The sequence below is a fragment of the Equus caballus genome, chromosome 8 (assembly GCF_041296265.1).
Source record: "Equus caballus isolate H_3958 breed thoroughbred chromosome 8, TB-T2T, whole genome shotgun sequence".
Lineage (NCBI taxonomy): Eukaryota > Metazoa > Chordata > Mammalia > Perissodactyla > Equidae > Equus > Equus caballus.
The window spans coordinates 926,725-948,553 of NC_091691.1; the positions used below are offsets into that span (position 1 = coordinate 926,725).

General features: G+C 46.0%; 1 protein-coding gene across 16 annotated transcripts in view; it reads left to right on the forward strand.

Annotated features, from left to right (window-relative positions):
* Nucleotides 1-21,444, forward strand: part of HIRA (histone cell cycle regulator) — a 90,920-nt gene extending 69,476 nt beyond the window's left edge. For 5 of the 16 annotated variants that reach the window (XM_023648071.2, XM_023648072.2, XM_070275950.1 and 2 more), the window contains 9 exons: nucleotides 289-437; nucleotides 2,405-2,566; nucleotides 3,179-3,237; nucleotides 3,643-3,748; nucleotides 5,097-5,219; nucleotides 5,721-5,884; nucleotides 8,041-8,129; nucleotides 10,580-10,700; nucleotides 20,558-21,444. In XM_023648071.2, coding sequence (XP_023503839.1) covers nucleotides 289-437; nucleotides 2,405-2,566; nucleotides 3,179-3,237; nucleotides 3,643-3,748; nucleotides 5,097-5,219; nucleotides 5,721-5,884; nucleotides 8,041-8,129; nucleotides 10,580-10,700; nucleotides 20,558-21,012 — 1,428 coding nt within the window. In that variant the 3' untranslated portion in view covers nucleotides 21,013-21,444. Of the gene's footprint in view, nucleotides 1-288; nucleotides 438-2,404; nucleotides 2,567-3,178; nucleotides 3,238-3,642; nucleotides 3,749-5,096; nucleotides 5,220-5,720; nucleotides 5,885-6,376; nucleotides 6,781-8,040; nucleotides 8,130-10,579; nucleotides 11,993-20,557 lie in introns of those variants that run through there. The other 11 variants (XM_023648077.2, XM_070275959.1, XM_070275958.1 and 8 more) reach the window with 4 other exon arrangements.
* Nucleotides 21,445-21,829: the final 385 nt, after the last annotated feature.

Genomic DNA, 21,829 nt, shown 5'->3' on the forward strand with positions numbered 1-21,829 from the left:
GACACTGATTATCTGCTCTGCTACATTGATGATGAGGCAGAAGCCACCTCCCAGCACTCTCCCTACCCTGGGGACCACACATCCAGACCTCTGGCCCTCCTGTCCTGCCTTGTTACCACCCCCGCCACCCTCCAGCTAGCCAGCCAGCTTTGTCTGCCTCTCTGTGTCCTCCCCTGCCTCAGAGCCCAGGCCATGAGGCCTGTTGAGCATCTCACCCGTCCCATAGCCCAAGTCTGAGTGGGCCTGCTATCGCCTGAAGAGACATTGTGTTTGCTTCTCTTCATCCAGGTGAGCTCTGACCCCTCCATGTACATTGAGGTGGAGAATGAAGTGACGGCCGTGGGGGGTGTGAAGCTGAGCCGCTTGAAGTGTAACCGGGAAGGGAAGGAGTGGGAGACGGTGCTCACGAGCCGGATCCTCACTGCTGCCGGCAGCTGGTAAGGGTGAGGGTCTTCGCCCAAGCTGGCTTTTAATGTAAAGCAAGTACTCTGCTACTCTCTGTGGCACTGGGAAGTGGCCTGACTGAGGGAAGGATGCACTGCCCCGCATGTGCCAGCACCCACAGAGGCCTACGCTGGGCCTTGCTCTGGGCTGGGCACGTGCATCTGTCCTCTCAGTCCCTGCAACGCCCAGTGAAGTTGACATCATTATCCCCCATTATAGGTAGGGAAACTGAGTCCTAGAGGGTCACCCAGGCCAGGATTTCCATTCAGGTGTTCCGATTCCCTTGTCTGGCCGGATTTCTGAAGTCTCAGGTTCCAGGCTAAGCTCTGCCTGGCTCTCTGATTTGGGCTGGTTCTTTCTCTGGACCCCAGATTTTCATCCAAGGAGGTTGTGGATTTCTCACTGTCCCAAAGTCCTGAGCCCTTTTGAGATTCTGTACTTTGAGGGAAGACCTTAAATCGGTGGTTAGTCACCCAGTGTCTTCCATGGGCTTTGGGGCTGTGGCCGGACCAGCGTCTTCCTCAGGTGCCTGCTGAGACTTAGGGCCCGCAGTCAGGACCACGTGTTCAATACTCTTAGGAGGTTTTACAAAGACAATCAGCTTAGATACGTGATTTAATTAGACCCTTAATCATCTATCATGAGGTTATATGTAAAATGCTTTCACAAGTGTCTGCAAACACTTGGCCTTCTGTCTTAGGTCAGGGTTCCCATGGGCCCTGAGAGAGTTCATGGTGTTGGGCCTAGAAGGAACGTCCATTCCGTTCTGCCCTCTTGTTCCCCCTCAAAATAAGTGGACTGGGCTCCCAATCCCAGGGACCTATGAAGTGCAAAGAGGCCCGAGTGCTAGGTGCCACCATGTCCTCTCTGCCCCTGGTCCCAAGGCAGGTGATGCACCCCAGCTGGGGGCAGAGGGATGTCAGCACAGCCTCCCACGTGATGACATGGCAGCTGCTAGAGAGGCTGGCTGAGGACCACCCAGGCTCAGTGAGCAGACCTGGTCCGCAGTGCCGCAGTGGGCTGGCTTCAGGAAAGCTCTGACCATCAGAGATGAGCAGACAGAATTCAGCTACAGAGAACCCCTGCTGCTGGCCCTGCTCCAGTAAGCCTTTATAAACAGAGAGACCTCACTGCCTCTCCCTTTCCAGCAGCCAGGAACAATGACTGGTTTGGAGAGGCACTTGGCAGAGCTGCTTCCTTAGCTGACCCTGCTGCGAGCCTGCTGCTCATGCAGACTGCTGGCGCCAGCTGAGCAGAACAGAAGAGACGTGGAGTGGGGCTCCAGGTCGTTTGCTGGGCCCAGGATCTGAGACTCTAGTCTCATCCTAGGCCTGTGGCTGGGGCCTCACCAGGGCCCTCACAGGAAAGTCAGCCTGCTGTGGGCCCGCCTGAGGGGTCTGGTGGCCACTCAGAGTGGAGATGTTTGACAGCACCCAAACACTTGCCCATGAAGCATTCCTTGCTCAGGGAGTGACAGGCCTCTCTCACCCTAACCATAAAGGCCTTCAAGGGCACAGCTGGTGTCCCCTGTGGAGATACACTCTGTCATTCCCACACTTCTTACGGCCTGTCTCAGCAGAGACCTTCTCAGGGCTAGCTTGGCTAGTCATATCCAGGAGACTGTCAAGTGGGTATTGTGTGGCCTCCTCTGACAAGTGAGGCGTGCTTCCTGGGTCACTGTCAGATGTGGTGGTCCTCCAAAGCACCTAGCCCCCTGAGACAGCATTAGCATGAGCTCAGAAAAGCTTGAGCGTGGCGGGGAGGAGAACATAGTCTTCTAATGAGAGGTCTCTGGGTCCGTCAGCCCTGTTTCCACCCCCTGAGCCAGTCTTCACCCATCCCTCTGCTGCCCCTGCTCAGAAGAAGGCCACATCAGGCACAGGGAAGCTGCACCTTGGGGCTGCTACCTCTGCCACAGCTCCTGACCCCCATGACACCTTTTCCCCCTGTGCCTTCTCAGTGATGTGGTGTGTGTCGCCTGTGAAAAGAGGATGCTGTCAGTGTTCTCCACCTGTGGTCGCCGCCTCCTCCCTCCCATCCTCCTGCCGTCCCCGATCTCCACTTTGCACTGCACGGGCTCCTACGTCATGGCGCTCACTGCTGCAGCCACACTGTCTGTCTGGTGAGAGGCAGGCCTGGGGTTGGGCGGGCTCCAACCAGGGTAGGATGGGGCTGTGTTGGTCCTCCTCCCTTCAGGGACAGGGAAAGCAGTGGAGGAGGCCACCCAGCAGACATGTCCTTGGGGTCTGCTTGCCTGGGGTCTTAACACCTGAGGAGACCCTGAGCAGTTGCACATTGCTTGTGCTGGCCGCCCCATGTGTGGGGAGAGAGGATGTGGAAGTGGAAGTGGGGCAAGCTCCCTACCCCTGCTGTCATCCTTACAGGAGCAAACCACATAACAAATCACAATGCCTAATTGCATGTGCCAGGCTCCTAATGTGGGTTCTTCTGAAATGGGATCTCAGCTGCCAGAGCATGGTCACGCTTCTCCCAGAGTCGGTGTAGCATTGGTGGCAAGCCCCATGGCTCTATTGCCTAGGCCCTCTGCTGTGGACTGTGGAGGGAATGGAGCAGCACATGGGGAGTGGATGCCACTTGCAGCCCAGAGCCCCTCTCATAGGAGGCCAGGACTGGGAGTGCACCAGGGACTATGGAGCAGGGGTCTGAGCACCGAGACATGTTCTGTTGCATTTACCCTGGCTGGTGAGTAAGCTATTCCCCGTCTCCCTCCTAGGGACGTTCACAGACAGGTGGTTGTTGTGAAAGAAGAGTCTCTACACTCCATCTTGGCAGGTAACCCCAGGCCTGGGCCGTCCCTGGTTGTCTGGTGGGGAGCAGGACAAGGTAGCTCAAGTCCCAGCTCTGATGGGAAGGGCCCCACTCTGTCTAGACAGAGAGTCAGGCTCTGGGCCAGACCGGGGTAGTCATTGTGTTGGGGGGTGCAGTCACATTGCAGGGGGATACACCCTCTCCCGGGGCACATTTAAATGGGTCCTTGAAAGGTGACAAAGAACCTGGTGGGTGGCAGTGAAAATAGCATGCACAGAGCAGAGCAATGACTCCCTGGTTGCTGAGGCAGCGTTAAGGTGCCTGTTCCTGAGACAATGCGAACCGTGGGTCAGGCTTCTCCTTTGGTGTACATGCATGCACTTGTTGATCAGAACACACCCAGAACCCATTTTTGTGGTGTCTCCCTAGGCAGTGATATGACAGTGTCACAGATCTTGCTGACACAGCATGGAATCCCAGTGATGAACCTGTCTGATGGGAAGGCATACTGCTTTAATCCGTCACTTTCTACTTGGTAAGCAAGCCATCCCCCAGCCCTGCCCCAAGGGAGAGTGTCCATCTGAGTTGGAGCCCAGATCAGCGAGCAAGGGCTCCCAGTTCTGGCCTGCTTCTCCTGGGAGTTGCACCCAGAGTGGAGGCTGGGCTTTGTCTGCTGGAGGAGGCAGAACTCAAACCTGCCAGTGCAGAACCTACTGTCCCTGTGGGCAGCCACTGGCCCACAGCCTCTCTGTGCTCAGAGCCCATGCACAGAGGTACTTTCCTTCTTCCACACTGTTCTCTGGGATTACTTTGTTTGGAATAGGCATTTGAAAATTTTTATGGTTGTCACTATATATTTCCACCCTGGCCTCCTGAGCTGTCATCAGCATAGGTGAGTTGCCTTCACAGGAGCCTTGCCAGCAGCGCTCGTCAATTTTTGTAGCTTAGGAGGAACCAAACAGCACTTCTCACTGACTTGGTGAATTAGTAAGATTGCACCATCACTCACCAAGTGTGATAGTCTGTACGTTTCCTCCGTCCATTTTGGAATTTGGAGCCCTGTTCTGTATTTATAAAATGTCTTTATGTCAGAGGTCTTAACCCAGACATATGAAGCATGTGCATTGTGTACCAGCCATTCTGAGTTCTTTTCTTTTGTCTACACCTTTGGTCTTGCAGACCTAAGCTAGCTACCTTCCAGCCTTTTTCTGTTAAGAGTTGTCGGGTATCAGTTTATCCTCACGCTGAGCTCTCTTTCTTGAGTTTAAAAAAAAAGAAAAACAACCCCAGAACACCGCACTCCCTACTCTTCCAAATTACAAAATTTTGTGTTTTATGTGTGATTACTGTAATAATGGAAACAAGCCAGTTATTTAAGAAGGGAAATGTTGACCCTTTGTATTTTGGACACATTTACAAAGGCACCCAGCTATTTTAAAAGTGTGTGAAGAATGTTTTCTTCACAAAGGTGTGAAGGGTCCAGAGAAGGTGAAGAGCTGAATGCCTGGGATGCTGTGGAAGCACAGGAAGGCTAGAGCCCTGGCGTTCCTCACAGCTCCCAAGGGTGGGGCCATGTGGGCCCCTGGGCAGGTGGGCATCCCTGGTATGCTTCACACACAGGCCCCCTGTCCCCAGGAACCAAGACCACAGGGCTGAAGTGTTCAGGGCAAGAGCTTTGTCGGTGACCTTCACTGTCATCCGTGTTCCTTTGTTATGAAACCTGTCTGGGAGGCGCCATATGCTAAGCATGCAGTGACACTCAGCCTCTGCTGGTGTTCTGGCAGTGGGTCACGTGGCACTTGCTCCTTGGTAACCTTGCCACCAGCCTCGTGTGGTGGACCTCCTGGTTTTTCTGAGCTCTGCTCTTGCCTTTGCCTCCCCAGGAACCTGGTTTCTGACAAGCAGGACTCCCTGGCCCAGTGTGCGGACTTCAGGAGCAGCCTGCCTCCCCAGGACGCCATGCTGTGCTCGGGACCCTTAGCCATAGTCCAGGGTCGTGCCACCACGTAGGTGACCCGAGTGCCGGGGGAGGTGGCCAGGTCATGTAGGCACAGTCCCACCCAGGCCAACTCTGACTGCCTGTGCCCTCTGCCCACCTGCTGCTCAGCACAGGCAGGCTGGGGGTGCCCTGAGCTGTGCGGTGCGCCCACGTTGGGTAATATCTCAGGGTGCTGGGACGCAAGCTCTATCACTTCAGGGCCTAGATGGTGATCTAAGGTGCTACAGATCATGGACATCCATGTTGGGCAGTTCTTTGAATGGGGGGAATGGACCACTGGCCTGTTACCTGAGGGACCTAGATGTCAGGTACAGAGTGGTCAGATCCACATGGGGTGCCAGAGGGCCAGGAGGCCGCTGGCTGGGACATGGGGATGGGTGAGCCAGCATGGAGTCTGACACCTGCCACCCTGCTGGCTCCTCACTGGAGCCCTGGGGTGCATGGTGGCAGCCTCCTGCCCCACACAGTGCCCACTGCCTCATGATGTGTGCTCTGCTGGTCTCTGCAGTTCAGGAAGGCAGGCGGCCCGGCTCTTCTCCGTGCCTCACGTGGTGCAGCAGGAAACCACCCTGGCCTACCTGGAGAGTCAGGTCGCGGCGGCGCTCACGCTACAGTCCAGCCATGAATACCGCCATTGGCTCCTCCTTTACGCACGGTACCTCGTGAACGAAGGTAAGGTTTCTGGGGGCCTGTCTGTCCTCCCGGGCCCAACTCAATCCCCGTCCCAACATGACCCTCCTGAAAGCCTGTGAATCAGGACAGAGATGCAGCGGCCTAAAGCTCCCTGCACTGTCCTTCCTCCCAGTCTCCCGTGGTCATCCCCAGAGGCCCTAGCCTCCTGCTCCCCTGTCAGCAAGGTGGGCCCTCAGCCTCCCATCTCCCAGCCTGAGCTGTGATCAGGGCAGCCCAGCAGATGCCCAGCCCCATGAAATGCTCGAGGACTTAAATGGAGTAGGCCTGAGGGCCAGGAAGATTAGCAGCGGGAGGGAGTGGGGGCAGAGGATGCATGGAAAGACAGTAATACTCCGAAGATGCAGATGCGGTGCTCAGACTCCTGCTGCCCTTCATACCCTTGGAGCATCAGTGGTCAGTGAGCCAGTCACCTTGGGGGAGGGTGTCTTCTGGCAGCATCCAGTGGGCCTGCATTTCTCTTCCTCCTCTCAGCCCCTCCTGCCCTAGAAGGGCTGGCCTGCTGTCCGGCGCCTCCCCATGACCCTCCAGCCCAGCTTTTCCTGCAAGAGCTCTCAGCAACCTATGCCCCCTCCCCCGGATGCGCCCCCACCCCCTGTTGGTCAGCAGAAAGCAAGGTGTGTTGGAAGAGGTGGCTGTTGTGTTTGTGGGGTGACCTCCAACAGCCTCTCATCCCTCTGCTAGGCGAGTGTGAGGTCATGCAGCCTTCCTCCTGCTTGAGCTTGGCCTCTGGGGCTGCGGCCTGGGGACTGCCCCTCTCAAAGCTCTGCCTGTGTCACCACACAGCCCCAGGGCTGGTTACAGAGCAGCCTCTTAGCCTTCTTGCTTTGCTTTTGACATCACTCTCCCCATTTTATTTATGATGTAGAGAAAAAAATTAAGTATAAAAAAGACAAGAAAAGAACACACTAAACGCCTACAAATGTATCTCCCAGAACTCGCATGTCATGTTGCCTCTGGTGATGTAATTGTCTATATATATATATACACCTCTGATGACAGCAAACATGGCTGACAGACTCAAAGCCCCTCCCACTCCCCAGCTGACTCCAGTAGGCAGTTTGATGTTTACTCTTCCCACCCAGTCTATGTGGTCACCAGCATGTATGGTCACCAACTTTTATAAATTGAATATTCCCAGGCCCTCACTTCTTTGCCAGGGTGCTCCACTCACATCTGGGCCTCACCCCCCACTCTCTGGGGGAAACCCGTCCTCTGGCTTCTCTTTGGTTTGCTTCATCCTGGGTGTTGATCAGAACTCACCCTGATGCCCTGCATAAAGCCACTGTCTCCTTGGGCCTGCACCCATTCATGGGATCCTTCCAACCCTTGCTTCTCATTCTCCATCTTCCACACATCTGTTCCAGTGTCCATACACAAGTCACCTCCTCTCTCCATCTCTTGCTTCCTCAACCATAAAAGGAGGACTCAAGGTTTAATTAAAGGGAGACCCCACTCATTTCTAAAACTCCTCAAATGCCAACTTCATCCTCTTGTTCTACCCTCATCTTTGGGTGATTTCATCCATTGCTTATGGCTTCAGCTGTCCTCAGTGCTGGCTGACCCCCCCAGATTCTGCCCGCAGCATTTCTGGCATTCCACCTGGCTGTGCCCATAACCCTTGAGTTGACAGGCCTGCACTTGCTTCTCTTGTCTCTGCTCAGTCACCGCTTCCTCAGTCTAAATTCATACCCTTGCCATCTCTTACCTCCTGAAGGCTCTTTCCTGACCCTGCTGATCTCCTCTCACACCAGCTGCCAAGGCATCTTCTCAAGCAAATCTGACTAGTCCAGTCCCCTCATTCCACAATTTCCCATGTTTTCCCAACACCTTGGGGAGTTTATCCCAGAGCCAACCACATCTCATTTTTCCTGGGGTCCAGCACCCAGAGGGGCTGCTACATATGTCGTCAAGGGAGCAAATGAGTGAGTGAGAATCTGTCATTATAGGTCTCAGTGCCCTGAAACCAAGAGACAGGCAATAGGCATTTTGCCCTTAATAGGCAATAGCATAAGGATTTGTTCATTCTGCTTTGATATACAACAACTTAGCATATTCTTGATTTTTTATTTCTTTTTGTAATGTGTTCCTATTTCTGTTTTGTTTTGTTTTGTTTTGTTGTTTTTTTCTGTAATTAGGGTTTGAATACCGACTTCGAGAAATATGCAAGGACTTACTGGGTCCGGTTCACTACTCCACTGGAAGCCAGTGGGAGTCAACAGTAGTGGTAGGTGCTGCTTTCATTCTTGCCGCAAGAGTTCTCTCATGAAAAGTGGAGGTGGAGATTTAAAAAATAAGCCAAAGTGCTTTGAAATTCTTCCTCATTAGACTCCTCCAGCACACCACCTTGGGTCCCAGCATCAGTGAGATGGTGAGATGCCAGCACTGCACGACCTGACAGGAGCTGGGCCCTCGGCTTCAGGCCTAGGGAGCACTCAGCTATGCGCCTGTGCTGAGGAAAGCTGCCTGCCCGGGCCTGTGGGTTTGTTCAATAGTGAAGATGAAAGATCCTTTCCTGCCTTCGTGGAGCTCACAGTCTGGTAGGGAGGCAGACATAAGCAAGTAAGCAATTCAGTCAACAAGATAGTTTTAGATTGTGCGTTATGCTAAGGAGGAAATAAGCAGAGCAACAAGACAAGCATGCCTGGGAAAGAGTGTCCAGGGAAGACCTCGGAAGAGCACTTTTTGGATGAACGCAAGGGTAAGATTGAGCCAGCTCTGCAGAGACCTGGGGAGAGTTTCCTGGTAGAGGTGATAGTAAATGCAGAGGGCTTGGTACATCGAGGCTGTTGCGGCTGGAACATAGTGAGTAGAGGAGAGGGCGGTGTCCAATGAGGCAAGAGAAATGAGCAGGAAGTAGATTGTGGAGACCTTGTGAGGAGCTGGAGTTTTAGTCTCAGCAGCAGGAACTCTTGCAGGAGTTTGAGCAGAGGTGACATGAAATGACAGAAAGCCAGTCAGGGCTTGCTTTTTGCGGCGGTTCCGGCAAAAGATAAGGTGACTTGGATCAGTGTGATGGCCATGGAGAAGGGAAAGGAGACAGATCCAAGATGTATTTTAGAGGCAAGACTTGGTATGTGGGTAGTGGGATATGGAGTAGATGAGGAAAAGAGAAGAATGAGCATGTGGTCACCTCCAGATTTTTTGGCTTGCACAGGTTGCCGCTAGTGCATTGACTGAGTTGGGAAAGGAGAAAGGAGCAGGTTGGTGAGGGATGGGAGAAGTTGTGGATCCCAGAGTTAGCTGCAAATACTGGTGGAGTACCTTCTCTAGCCAGGCGTCGTCTAGGTACAGGGTGGGCAGCAGGAGCAAGGCCCACTGGGCCCTGCCCTGTGGATCTACATTCTCGTGGAGAGAGGCAGATTCAAAACAAATGAGCAAGTACAGATAATGTGTTGGGTTGGGGTGGGCACTGTGAACAAAACTAAAGAGGACAGGAGGATACAGAGTACTGGCAGGATGATTGAGGAAGGCTTGACTGAGCCAAGACCAGAAAAGATGAGGGGTGAAGCCCTGCAGATATTTGAGGGAAGAACATCATGCAGCAGGAACAGCAAGTGCAAAGGCCCTGAGGTGGGAGGGCTTGCAGTGTAAAAGGAGCAGCTGAGCAGAGTGGTGATGGGAGGAGTAAAGACTGGAGGGTCAGTCCTCACAAGGCTCTGAAGGCCTTGGTGTGTACTTGGCTTCCTCTATTTTTCATTCCATTTTTATTTTGTTGCAATAAATCCTAATTTGATTGGCTACTAGAATCCTAGGTTCAAAATCAATTTCCCTTAGAGCTTTGAAAGAATAAAAATGCCACAGACTTTTAACATCCACTATTGTTGCTAAAAACTCTGTGGCAAATCTGATTTCCATTGCCTTATAAGTTCTTTTGGAATCCTCTCTTGGTGTTTTGAAGTTTTGCAAAGCTCTAAGTCTTTGTCTTTCTTTCATTCTGTGGATTGTCCTGTGTTCCTTTTGATTGTACCTTCCCTTCCATTTTTCCCATCATCAGGGAAATGTAATGGCTTCTCTTTTTAGAAATTGAAACATAGTTTCAATTCTCCTCCAGATTTTCAATTTAGTCTTTTACCTGCTTGAGCATAGGAAGCTTCGTTACTTTATTTTAAAGATGTATGTCTGATAGTTCTAGTATTGGGTGCCCTTGTGTATCTGCTTCTATTTCCTATAAATATTTCTGCTGGTTTTCATTCATATTGTCTTATCTCCTTATGTGCCTGGTTATTTTTGCCTGTCTGCTGGAAATAATACTAAAACAACTGTTTGTAGAAGTAGTTCAAGATCAGAGAGCACTTTTACTTGCGGCTGCCAGCTCTTGAGGCACCAGCTCTGCAGGATCCCCTTAGGCAGTTCAGGCATCAAGGTTTTTCTGGGCTACCTGGCGACTCAAAGCTGCACACTAGTTGGTGCAGGAGCTGGTTTATTGCCAGTTTACCTTTATTCTAGGGTGCATCCCTTTGGGGTGTCAGCACAAAGGAGGGGTGATTTACCAGGGACCCCACTTTTCATGTGCCCTAGGCCCTCAAGTTTGGCAGAAGCTCTGCTCAGCCTCCTCATCAATAAATGTTCCCAAGGCAAAGCCATCTATCTCTGGATTTCTACCTTCCCCCCACCCTGGCTCAGTCCTTCATCACTAGCACGTTAGCTCTCTGAGGTCTGTTTCTATTTGTCCAGCTTTGTCTGCTGTCTTCAACGGGAGAGGTGGTTCTGGATTACCTGCGAAGTAGAGCTATTTCCCCCCGCACACCTCACCTCCAGGGCAGCCTGATAGACTGTCGGCTTGAGTGGGAGACAGGTAGGCACGTGCCCAGACATCCTCTCCCACTGGACAGGTTGTGGGGCCTTACTCTGTGACCAAGCTGTCACTCTGGGAACCTCAGCCTGAGAGGTCAGCCAGAGCTCTACACAGTAGTTCTCTGTCGCAGCCTGAAAGTAAGCGCTCCAGGCCAATGTGCTGCAGGGGGAAGGGGGCACAGACAGGTCACCAGTTAATGACCATGTGCTCTCCTTTCCCCCTTCTTTCTGCTGGTTGTTTTTGCCAGCTCTAAGCAGGACATGTCACTGGGGATTTGCCCAGGAGCACTCTGTGGCTCCCTTCCCAGGGGCACCATCAGTATGGTCCCACCTGCTTTCCACCTTCTGTCAACTGCCTGAAATAGCTGATCTGCTCAAATCATGACAAATGCTTTTAGCTGCAGGTAATTGATACCCCATCTAATGGTGGCTGAAATAGTTTTTTTTCTCTCCTCCAAATAAGTCTTCTGGAGGTACGTGATAGCCTGTATCTCGGTGATTCTCCTGGCCTTTCCCTCGTGATCACAAGGTAGCTGTCATATCCAAGTTCAAGGAAGGAAGATAGGAGCGAGCCAGTACCAGCAACATCCACCTCTCTTACCAGAAAAAGAAAAGCTTTCCCAGAAACCAGTCCGTGCCTTACAGGCAACCAGCAAATCACTTGGGCACCCCTGTTGCAAGGGAAGCTGGCAAAGCGAGCAGTAAAGAGTATGTAGGAGAAGAAGTCTTGGTGTGGGTGTGGACATAGGCAGCTCCGGCAGTCTGCCACATCCCTTCCTGGTCTCAGCACTATTCTGAATTTATTCCTTCTTTTTTTTAACCTTTTCACTGTCTCTTCATTTAGATATTGGGGCAGAGGAGGTGAGCTGAGTATGAGCCCTCTGTTCTCTTGTTGAGTTTCTTTGTGAACACTTTTGTGATGAGAATTGGTCATTCAAATGGAACTGGTCCTCAGGATGGCTGGAAAATGGAGCTGTGGGTGGAGGGTGAACTTCCACTAGCAATGCTGACTCAGCAGCCCTCCCAGGAGGCTTATTAGGAAGGCATCATTTCATATGTTCAAGAGCCACTTGTATATCCCTTTTTTGAAGTCTGCTGAAATATTTTATTGTCATTTGTTTTTCTCATTGGTTTGTAGGAATTCTTTATATATTGGGAAAATTACTCTGATATGGGCTGCCACTGTGCCTCAGGAGATCCCAAAGATCGAGGCTTGTTTCCCTCAAGAATCACAGTGTGCACAGGAGAGAGACAAGAAGCAGAGGGTTGGGGCACTAAGTAACCATCCTTCAGGTACCTGAACTCTGTGCTGGCCACTGTCTCCTCAGGCAGACCCTGCTCTTGGGAAGCCTCCCTCTGTCAAGGTCTTCGCTGTGGACCTTGACTCTGGCCAGAAAGGTGGTGATGAGCTATGTCCCAGGCTTCTGCCTGCAACAGTGGGGAGTATCATCCATTACTGAGAGCCCCGGGTGGGAGGTGGTACTTGGTAGCTGTTGGTATTGACACCAGCCTTCAGGCCAGAGGGCAGATCGTCTTGCAGCTTGCCCCTGGTGGCACAGGAAGGCAGAATATTTTGCATTTTTTATAGCAATTTACTTCATTCCCTTTCATTTTTTTTAATAGAGGTTTTCAGTTTTATAATTTTAAAATTTATTTTAAATTTGTTTTGAATGGTAATATAGTCACATAGTTCAAAAATTTACAGGTATAATAATTTTGAAATAAGATTTGAGGTCAAGAAGTATGAGACCTCCTACTTTTATCTTATTTTTCAGGATTATTCTGGCTATTCAGGGTCTCTTGAGATTCCAAATGAATTTTAGGATGGATTTTGCTATTTCTGTGAAAAATACCATTAGGATTTTGATAGCACATTAAATCTATAGATCACTTTGGGTGTTATTGACATCTGAACAATATTAACTCTTCCAATCCATGAACATGGGATGTTTTTCCATTTATTTGTGTCTTCTTAATTTCTTTCAGTAATGTTTTATAGTTTTCAATGTACTAGTCTTTCACATTCTTGGTTAAGTTTATTCTTAAGGATTTTATTCTTTTGGAGGCTATTGTAAATGGAATTGTTTTCTTAATTTCCTTTTCAGATTGTTTCTTGTTAGTGTATAAAAATGCAACCAGTTTTTGTGTGCTGATTTCATATTCTGCAAATTTGCTCAGTTCACTTATTAGTTCTGACAGGTTTTTTGTGGAATCTTTAGGGTTTGATGTAAGATCATGTTGTCTGCAAACAGAGATAAATTTACTTCTTCCTTTCCAATTTAGATGCCTTTTATTTGTTTTTCTTGCCTCAGTGCTCTGGCTAGCATTTCCAGTACTATGTTGAATAGAAGTGGTGAAAGTGGGCATCCTTGCCTTGTTCCTAACCTTAGAGCAAACACTTTCCATCTTTTAACCTTGAGTATGATATTAGCTGTGGGCTTGTCATAGATGGCCTTTATTATATATTATATTTATCATATCATATTGAGATAGCTTTTTCTATTACTATTTTGTTGAGTGTTTTTATAATGAAGGGTGTTGAATTTTGTCAAATGCTTTTTGTGCATCAATTGAGATGATCTTCTGGGATTTTTTTCCTTTCATTCTATTAATGTGGTGTATTACATTGATTTTAGTTTTTTCGTTTGTTTTTTTATTGTGGTTGTAATAGCTTATAACGTAGCGAAATTTCAGTTGTACATTATTGTTTGTCATATACCATATATGCCCACCAAGTATGCCCCTTCACCCCTTGTGCCCACCCTCCACCCACCTTCCCCAGTAACCACTAATTTGTTCTCTTAGTCCATAAGTTTGGTGATGTTCCACATACGAGGGAAATCGATTGATTTTAGTTTATTGAATCATCCTTGCATTCCAGGAAATCTCACTTGGTCATACTGTATAATCCTTTCAATTTGCTGTTGAATTCTCTTTGCTAGTTCAGGACTTTTGCATCAGTTTTCACAGGGATATTGGTCTGTAGTTTTCTTTTCTTGTAGCGTCTTTGTCTGGCTTTGATATCAGGGTAATGCTGACCTCATAGAATGTATTTGGAAGAGTTGACTCCTCTTCAGTTTTTTGAAAAAGTATGTGGAGTATTGTTAATTCTTCTTTAAATGTATGGCAAAATTCACCAGTAAAGCCATCTGGTCGGTCCTAGGCTTTCCTTATAGAGAGGTTTATGACTACTGATTCAATCTGCTTGCTAATTATAGGTCTGTTCAGATTTTCTATTCATGATTCAGTCTTGATAGATTGTGTGTTTCTAGGAATTTGTTCATTTTATCTAGGTTATCCAATTTGTTGATGTAGGATTGTTCATAGTATTCTCTTATTATCCTTTTTATTGTTGTGGCCATCAGTTGTAATGTCCCTATTTCATTTCTGATTGTCATTGTTTGAGTCTTCTCTCTTTTTTTCTTAGTCCCTCTAGCTAAAAGTTTGTCAATTTTGATGACCTTTTCAAAGAATTCATTTTTGGTTTCATTATTTTCTCTACTGATTTCTATTCTCCACTTTATTTATTTTCACTCTAATATGTATGATATTCTTGCTTCTGCTTGCTTTGGATTTAGTTTGCTTTTATTTTTCAAGTTTCATAAGATGGAAGGTTGTGTTATTGGTTTGAGATCTTTCTTCTTTGTAGATTCTTAACACTATAAATTTCACTCTAACCAGTGCTTTTCCCGCATCTCATAATTTTTGGTGTGTTATGTTTTCATTTTCATTTGTCTCAAGATAGTTTCTAATTTCCTTTGTGATTTCTTTAAATCACTGGTTATTTAAGAGTGTGTTGTTTGATTTTCACATGCTTGTGAATTTTTCAGTTTTCCTTCTACTTTTGATTTCTAGTTTCATTCCATTGAGATTAGAAAAGATATTTTTATGATTTCAATCTTTTAAAACTTATCGAGACTTGTTTTGTAGCCTAACATATGATCTGTCCTGGAGAATGTTCCATGTGCACTTGAGAAGAATGTGTATTCTTCTGTCATTCAGTGGAGTGTTCTCTAGATGTCTGTTAGGCCCAGTAAGTCTGTATTGTTTTTCAAGTCCTTTTTTTCCTTGTTGATCTTCTGTCTGGTTGTTCTGTCCATTATTAGAATGGGATATTGAAGTCTCCAACAATTATTGTGGAACTGTTTGTTCCTCCTTTCAATTCAGACAATGGGTGCTTCATATATTTAGGGGCTCTGATGTTTAGTGCGTATATGTTTATAACTGCTGCATCTTCTTGGTGAATTGATCCTTTTATCATTGTACAGTGTCCTTCTTTGTCTCTTGTAACAGTTTTTGACGTAAAATCTATTTTGTCTGATGTTAACTTAACCAACCCTTCTCTATTTTGGTTACTGTTTACAGGGGATATCATTTTCTATCCTTCCACTTTCAACCTGTGTGTCCTTAGATCTAAAGTGAGCTCCCTGTAGGCAGCATATAGTTGGATCCTGCTTTTCTTATCCACTTTGATTGGGGAGTTTAATCCAGTTACATTTAAAGTAATTGCTAACAGGTAAAGATTTAATATTGCCATTTTGTTATTTATTTTCTGGATGTTTTATAGCTTTTTTCCTCCCTCATTTCCTTCCTTACCATCTTCCTTTGTGTCTAGTTGATTTTTTTAGTGTCATGTTTTGATTCCCTCATTTTCTTTTGTGTATATTCTACAGATATTTTCCTTCTGGTAACCATGGAGATAACAAAAACATTCTAAAGTTATAACAATCTATTTTAAACTAATAGCAATTTAATTTTAACTGCATACCAAAAAAATTGCATACTCCTTTACAGGTCTTCTCCCCCACTTTATGTTATTGAAATCACAAATTATATCTTTATGTATTGTGGAACCATTAACATGGATTTATGATTTCTTATGCTTTTGTCTTTTAAATTCTGTAAAAGAATAAAAAATGGAATTACCAAACAAAATTACATATATATATTATACATACATATATTATATAAAATGGGTTTTTATCTTTGTTCATATATTTACCTTTACCAGAGAACTTTATATTTTATTTTGTGTATTGTCCTTTCATTTAAACTTGAAGGACTGCTGTTGGCATTTCTTGAAGGGCTGATCTAAATAGTAATGAACTCCATCAGTTGTTATTTATCTGAGACTGTCTTAATTTCTCCCTTGTTTTTGAAGGATAGTTTTACTGGATATAGTATTCTCAGATGTCAGTTTTTCTTTCAGCTCTTTAAATATGTCATTCTCCTGCCTTCTGGGCTTCAATGTTTCTGCTGAGAAATCCACTCATTATCTTATTGAAAGATCCCTTTTACTTAGTGGGTCACTTTCCTACTTTCAAGATTCTCTCTTTGTGTTTGACTTTCCACAGTTTGATTATAATGTCTCACAGTATGGGTTCCTTTGGGTTTTTCCTACCTGGAGTATTTGTTGAGCTGCTTGGATTTGTAGGTCCATCTTTCCTCAAACTTGGGAAGTTTTCAGCCGTTATTTTTCCAAATAAGCTATCTTCCCCTTTCTCTCCTTCTTATCCTTTTGGGACTTGCATAATGCTTATGTTGGTCTGCTTGATTGTGTCCTGTTAGTCCCTTAGGCTGTTTTCACTTTTCTTCATTCTATTTTCTAATTGCTCTTCAGACTCAATAATTTCAAATAACCTGACTTCAAGTTCACTGATTATTTCTTTTGTAAACCGTTGGAGTTTCCTGTTGAACCCCTCTAGTGAATTTTTCTATTAGTTATTGATTTTGAGCTCCAGAATCTCAGTTTGGTTCTTTTTGATAATTTTGATCTCTTTGTTAATATTCTCATGTTGTTCACATATTGTTTTCCTGATTTCATGTAGTTGTCTGTGTTCTCTTTCCCCATATTTAAGACAGTTCTTTTAAAGTCTTTGTCATGTAAGTTCCAAGCTAGTATTTCTTTAGGGTCAATTTCTGGAAATTTATTTTTTTCCTTTGAGTGGGCCATGTTTCCCTGTTTCTTTGTATGCCATGTGATCTTTTGTCGAATCCTAGGCATTTGAAAAAAGCAACCTTCTTTCAGTCTTTGCAAACTGGCTCCAACTCAGCCCGTCCTGAAGGCTCTTGGTCCTCTCAGTCCTTTTCTGGGGATACGTCTTTCCCAGGCTTTTGCATGTGCTTTTTGTCCATTTCCTCATATACATGGCTACTTTTAAATGTTTTAATTTCCCTGAAAGTCTCACTTCTGCTTCTATCCACAACCTTAGATGTTCTCTTGTATTCTACCCATAATCTCTTGCCCCTAGGCACCCATGGGTGTGCAGTTCCCCTGCAGCTCTCACACGCCAGTGTCCACCACTACCTTTTGCAGCCTCCATTCTGATATCCAAGCTATGTCACTATTCCCATCAGCACTCTCCATTCAGTTAGATTTTCTTTAATGCCTTTCCAGAGCATTTTATAATTTTCAGCACAACGACCATGCACATCTTTTATTAGATTTATTCTTAGACATCATAATTGTAGCTATTCTAAATGATATATTGTTTTATTTATGTTTTCTCATTGTTCATTGGTGTTGCATATAATGCATTTGACTTTGATATGTTAGTCACCAGCCATCTTTCCACAGCATTTCTATTATATTTTATTAATTTGTGAATAGTTTTGTGTTTTCCATGTGGAGTAAGCAATCAAGTCATCTCAAGTAATTATTTTATTTCCTATTTTCCAATTTTCATGTTTTTAGTAATATTGAAACCTATTAATATAGTAAATTATTCATTTTCTAATATTAAATTCTTGCTTTGCTGGATAAACCCAACTCTGTCATTACTTTCTTTTATTTATTCACTGTTAGAATTGCTTGCTAATAATTTGTACATCTGATTTTGTGGGTGAAATTGGTCTGGGAGTTTTCATTCTCATGCCTGTCCTTATCCGGTTTTAGAATCGGGGTTATATTTGCCCCACAGAATGTGTTTGGCAGTAGTTCCTCCTTTTCCGTTCTCTGAGTTTATATAACATTGGAAAAATGTTCTTTGGAAGTTTCTTAGACCTCAGTTTAAAAATCTAGTATACCTGATCTTTTCTTTGTGGTAAGATTTAACTCCTATTTTCTATTTCTTTTGAGTCAGTTTAGATAAATTATATTTTTCTAAGAGTTAGTACATTTTCTTTAAATGTTCAGATTTGTTTGGATAAAGTTGTTGATAGTACTCATGTCTTATCTCTTCTATATATGTAGTTATGTCTTTTTTTTATTTCTAATATTATTTCTTTGAGCTTTCTCCCTTTTCTTTGATTAATCTTGCAAGAAGTTTGTCTTTTTAGCCTTTTCAGAGAAATGACTTTTGTCTTTATTCATCTGTTCTGTTGAATGTTTTCAGTTTCATCAATTTCAATTCTTTGTTGTCATTTTCCTTCTGCTTTTTAAAAATGTGTTTTCTGATGTCTTTTTCTTTTTTTTCCTGTGTTGGACTCTTGGGTCATTGTTTGTCGTTTGTTCATGTTCTCTAATATACCCTGTTCTATGTTTGTAAATGTCCCTGTATAAGCCCCACGTTTGCTGCATCCCACTAGTTTTGCAGTATTTGGGTTTTTTATTACCATTTACTTGTAAGTCATTTTTAATTTCAATTAACTAACATTAAGTTAATTAATTACTAGATTTACTAATTGATCCGTGAGTTTTACTCAGTTGAGTTTTAGTTAGAGAACATTATCTGCATCAGGGACTGGGCAGGCCCTGCCCCACCTCAGGGTTGTCAGATTTTTTCCATCAGGACCAGAGAGTAAACATTTCAGGCTTTGCAAACCCATATGATCTCTGTTGCAGCTACTCAGCTCTGCCGTTGTAGCATGATATATAAACAAACGCACAGGCGTGGCTGCATTTCAATAACATTACTTACACAGATAGACAACAGGCTGGCTTTGGCCCATCCCAGACCTGTAATCTATATGATACCTGTCATTTTGTTGAGGTTTGCTTTTAGAGCAATTTTTCATATTTGCATGTGCACCAAAGAAGAATATGTGTTCTCTAGTTGTGCGTAGCTCACTCTGTGTCTGTCCGTTAGGTCCTGTTTACTAAATGTTCATTTTGAGTTACCTGAATCTGCAGATTTTTGCCTTTCTGACCCATCCCTCATTAAATGTGTATTGAAATCTTCCTGTGAGGGTGGTTTTGTCCCTCTTTTGATTCTGTCTTCCCCCATTGTCTCCAAGTCTACTTTGTCTGATCATTGTAAAATATTAGCTTTCTTTATTTTGTGATTTACTAACGTGTCTTTCTCCATCTTTAACTTTTGCCCTTTCTATATCCATGTTTCTGTTTCTTGCCAATATCATGTGGATGGCTTTTGTTTTATCCAATCTGACAAGCTGTTTTTTCATCACCAAGTTTGAACTATTTACATTTTTTGTTTTCTTGCTTTTTTAAGACGAACATAAACTCTAGCGAAAGAGTTGATCTCATTGCTTTCCATACCTCTTTTAGCATCGCCTAGATTTATCTCTTCTTACTTTGAGTATTTCCTCCAAAACATTTTCAGGGTGCATCTTTCCTGCAGCAAATCTTCTGAGGTCTTAGAAACCTAAGAATATATTTTATTTCACCCTTTTATATGGTAACTGTTTGGGTAAAAATAGTAGGTGATAAGGTTTTTTTCTAATATATTAAAAATACTATTTTATTGTGAATCTTGCTATCTCTTCCTTTGTAGGTCATATGCTCTTGTTCTTTAGAAATTTTCAGATTTTTTCTTTCTTTGATATCTGAAAATTCTGTATATTTCATTCTAATGTGTCTGAATATCAGCTTTTCCATATCTTACTTGATCAGCACTCAATGGAGCCTTTCAACCAAAAGCCATTTTTTTCCTTAATTATGTGAAATCCACCTATATTATTTCTTTAAATATTTCCTCAGTTCTTCGGGACCCATTATGTAGATGTTGGGCCCATCTCCTGTCCTCCATCTACTTTTGCTTTTTCTATACTGTTTCTCCTATTGCAGTTTCCCCTCTGCGTGCCTCCCTGCTTGATCCTGGGCTGCTGGCTCAAGCTGACTCCCCCTCCCCGACTTGGTTTTCAGCAGTGTCCATTCTGCTAATCCCGTCTCCTTCAACCACTGTCTTGCTCAAGCGTAATATCTGCACTTGGTTCTTTTCTGTAATTCCTCGTCATGGTACCATACTTATTTTAACAACTTGGGCCTTCTCTTCCAGTGGTCAGTGTTGTTGGTTAGGTGCTTTCCCTTTGCAACAGCTGTGCTTCTCGGGGGTCTGTGTAGTGGAGACCCTGCCTTGCTGTATATCTTGCAGAAGGGCCCAGGCCGACCATGAAGCTAGTGCACCCAGTCGTGGAGGAGGTGTGGGGTAGAGCCAAGGGCACAGCCCCCAGGACTGTAAAGCCAAGAGCAGTCACTGCTCCTGAGGCACCTCCTCGCCCCTGGGCTTGACCAGGCCCCTGGGGAGCATCTGTGTGTGAGGGAGAAGCCCCTTCTTGATGCCATCCACCTGTCCCTCTGCCCTGATATCCTACTTCCATCCTGCTCTGGAAGGCCAGGCTACTGTGGCCATTGACCAGTGCACGGAAAGGCCAGCGGTGACTATGCCAGCAGACTTAGGGGACATGGAAGAACAGAACCTACCCTGGTTTTCTCTGCCATATCTTTGCACTGTGTCCTTCCGCTGTGCCCTGTCGCTCCACCCCATATGCTGCAGACAGCCTTTCAGCTCTCCCAGTGCTTCCGAGTATGCAGAGAAATTGTTCTCATCCATCTGTGGTCTCTCTAGGGTGTTCCTGGGGGTCAGATGGGCAGACACAAGGGTCTCTGCCAGGCCAGGGAAGCCCCCCACAGTCTAGTCTCCTCACTGACACACTCAGCTATTTCTCCTGTTTCCACAGGGTCTGCGGAAGAGGGAGCTGCTGAAGGAGTTGCTGCCAGTCATCGGGCAGAACCTCCGCTTCCAGCGCCTCTTCACCGAGTGTCAGGAACAGCTCGACATTCTGAGGGACAAGTAGCCTGCCCAGGCCAGCCCTGGCTGACGCAAGGGCAAGGCCACACTCTCACCGCTGATGACACACAGGGCCGCCTCACACCTCATCAGGCTACAGTAGGACGGGGAAACACTGGCAGGAGATGGGCTGTCCTGCACCAGCGTCGGCCCAGCTCCCTTGGCGGACTTCCCCTCTGTCCTGGGCCTGTTGCTCCATTGGAAGGGAGCAGCTCTGCCCACAACTCATCCCTCCCTCCAGGACCCCTGTGCAGAGCTGGGGCTGGGGCTCTGCTCTGCTGCCCTGGGCTCGGTGAGGCGCTCCCAGGCCTGCCATCTCCAGCACGGTCCCGAGGTGGACACTAGCCTCTGCCGCTGCAGGCGCTGTGCTGCTTCAGCTATGACGAATGAGCCATTTGTGAACGAGAACCCTGAAACGTTAGGGTATTATGCAGTCAGTAGACTGACCCGAGACCTATGTAAAAGGAAAGGCTATTCCCACACACGGACTATTTTTGTACTAGAATTTGCTAACTTGTAATATGGAATTTTCCTTTCAGCCAATAATCAGGATTTCCCTATAAGTCACTTGGACATTGGTCACTTGTAGGAAATTTAAACTCTAATTATGACAGCTACGTTGAAAAATAATTGTACTGAAATTAACTTGTCTATCTTCATTTGGTTTTAATTTTTAAATGTTTGTAAAAAGAGACTGTTTTTTGGGGGATGGGGCAGAGGGTGGGCGATTTCTTTTGTAAGTATAAAATAAATGAACACACATTGGATACCAAATCATCCTGGCTTCCCTTGCCTTTTCCTTCTGACTTCCACCTTCCTGCCGTCTGTGGACCCTTGTCCTAAAGTGGGCAGTGGCAGAACATCAGAGCCAGAGGGATCTTGGCCCCCAGCCCTTCACGCAGATACTCGTTTTGCAGCAGGGTGGCTACGCCCTGGTCGTGCAGCATCTCAGGCTGACCTGGGGCCGGTGGGGAGGCCACTTTGCACATATCTTCTCCCAAGCCAGACATCGAGGCCCTTAGTTCTGGCTGCACTGTGCCCCAAGTCCCTGATCCTGCTGTGCACCAAGGGCTGCAGCTGACTTGCCAATTTCCTGGAGGGAAGTCAGTAGGTACCGACTCGGATTTTCTGAAGAATTATCTGGAAGCTGGGATTTTCTTAG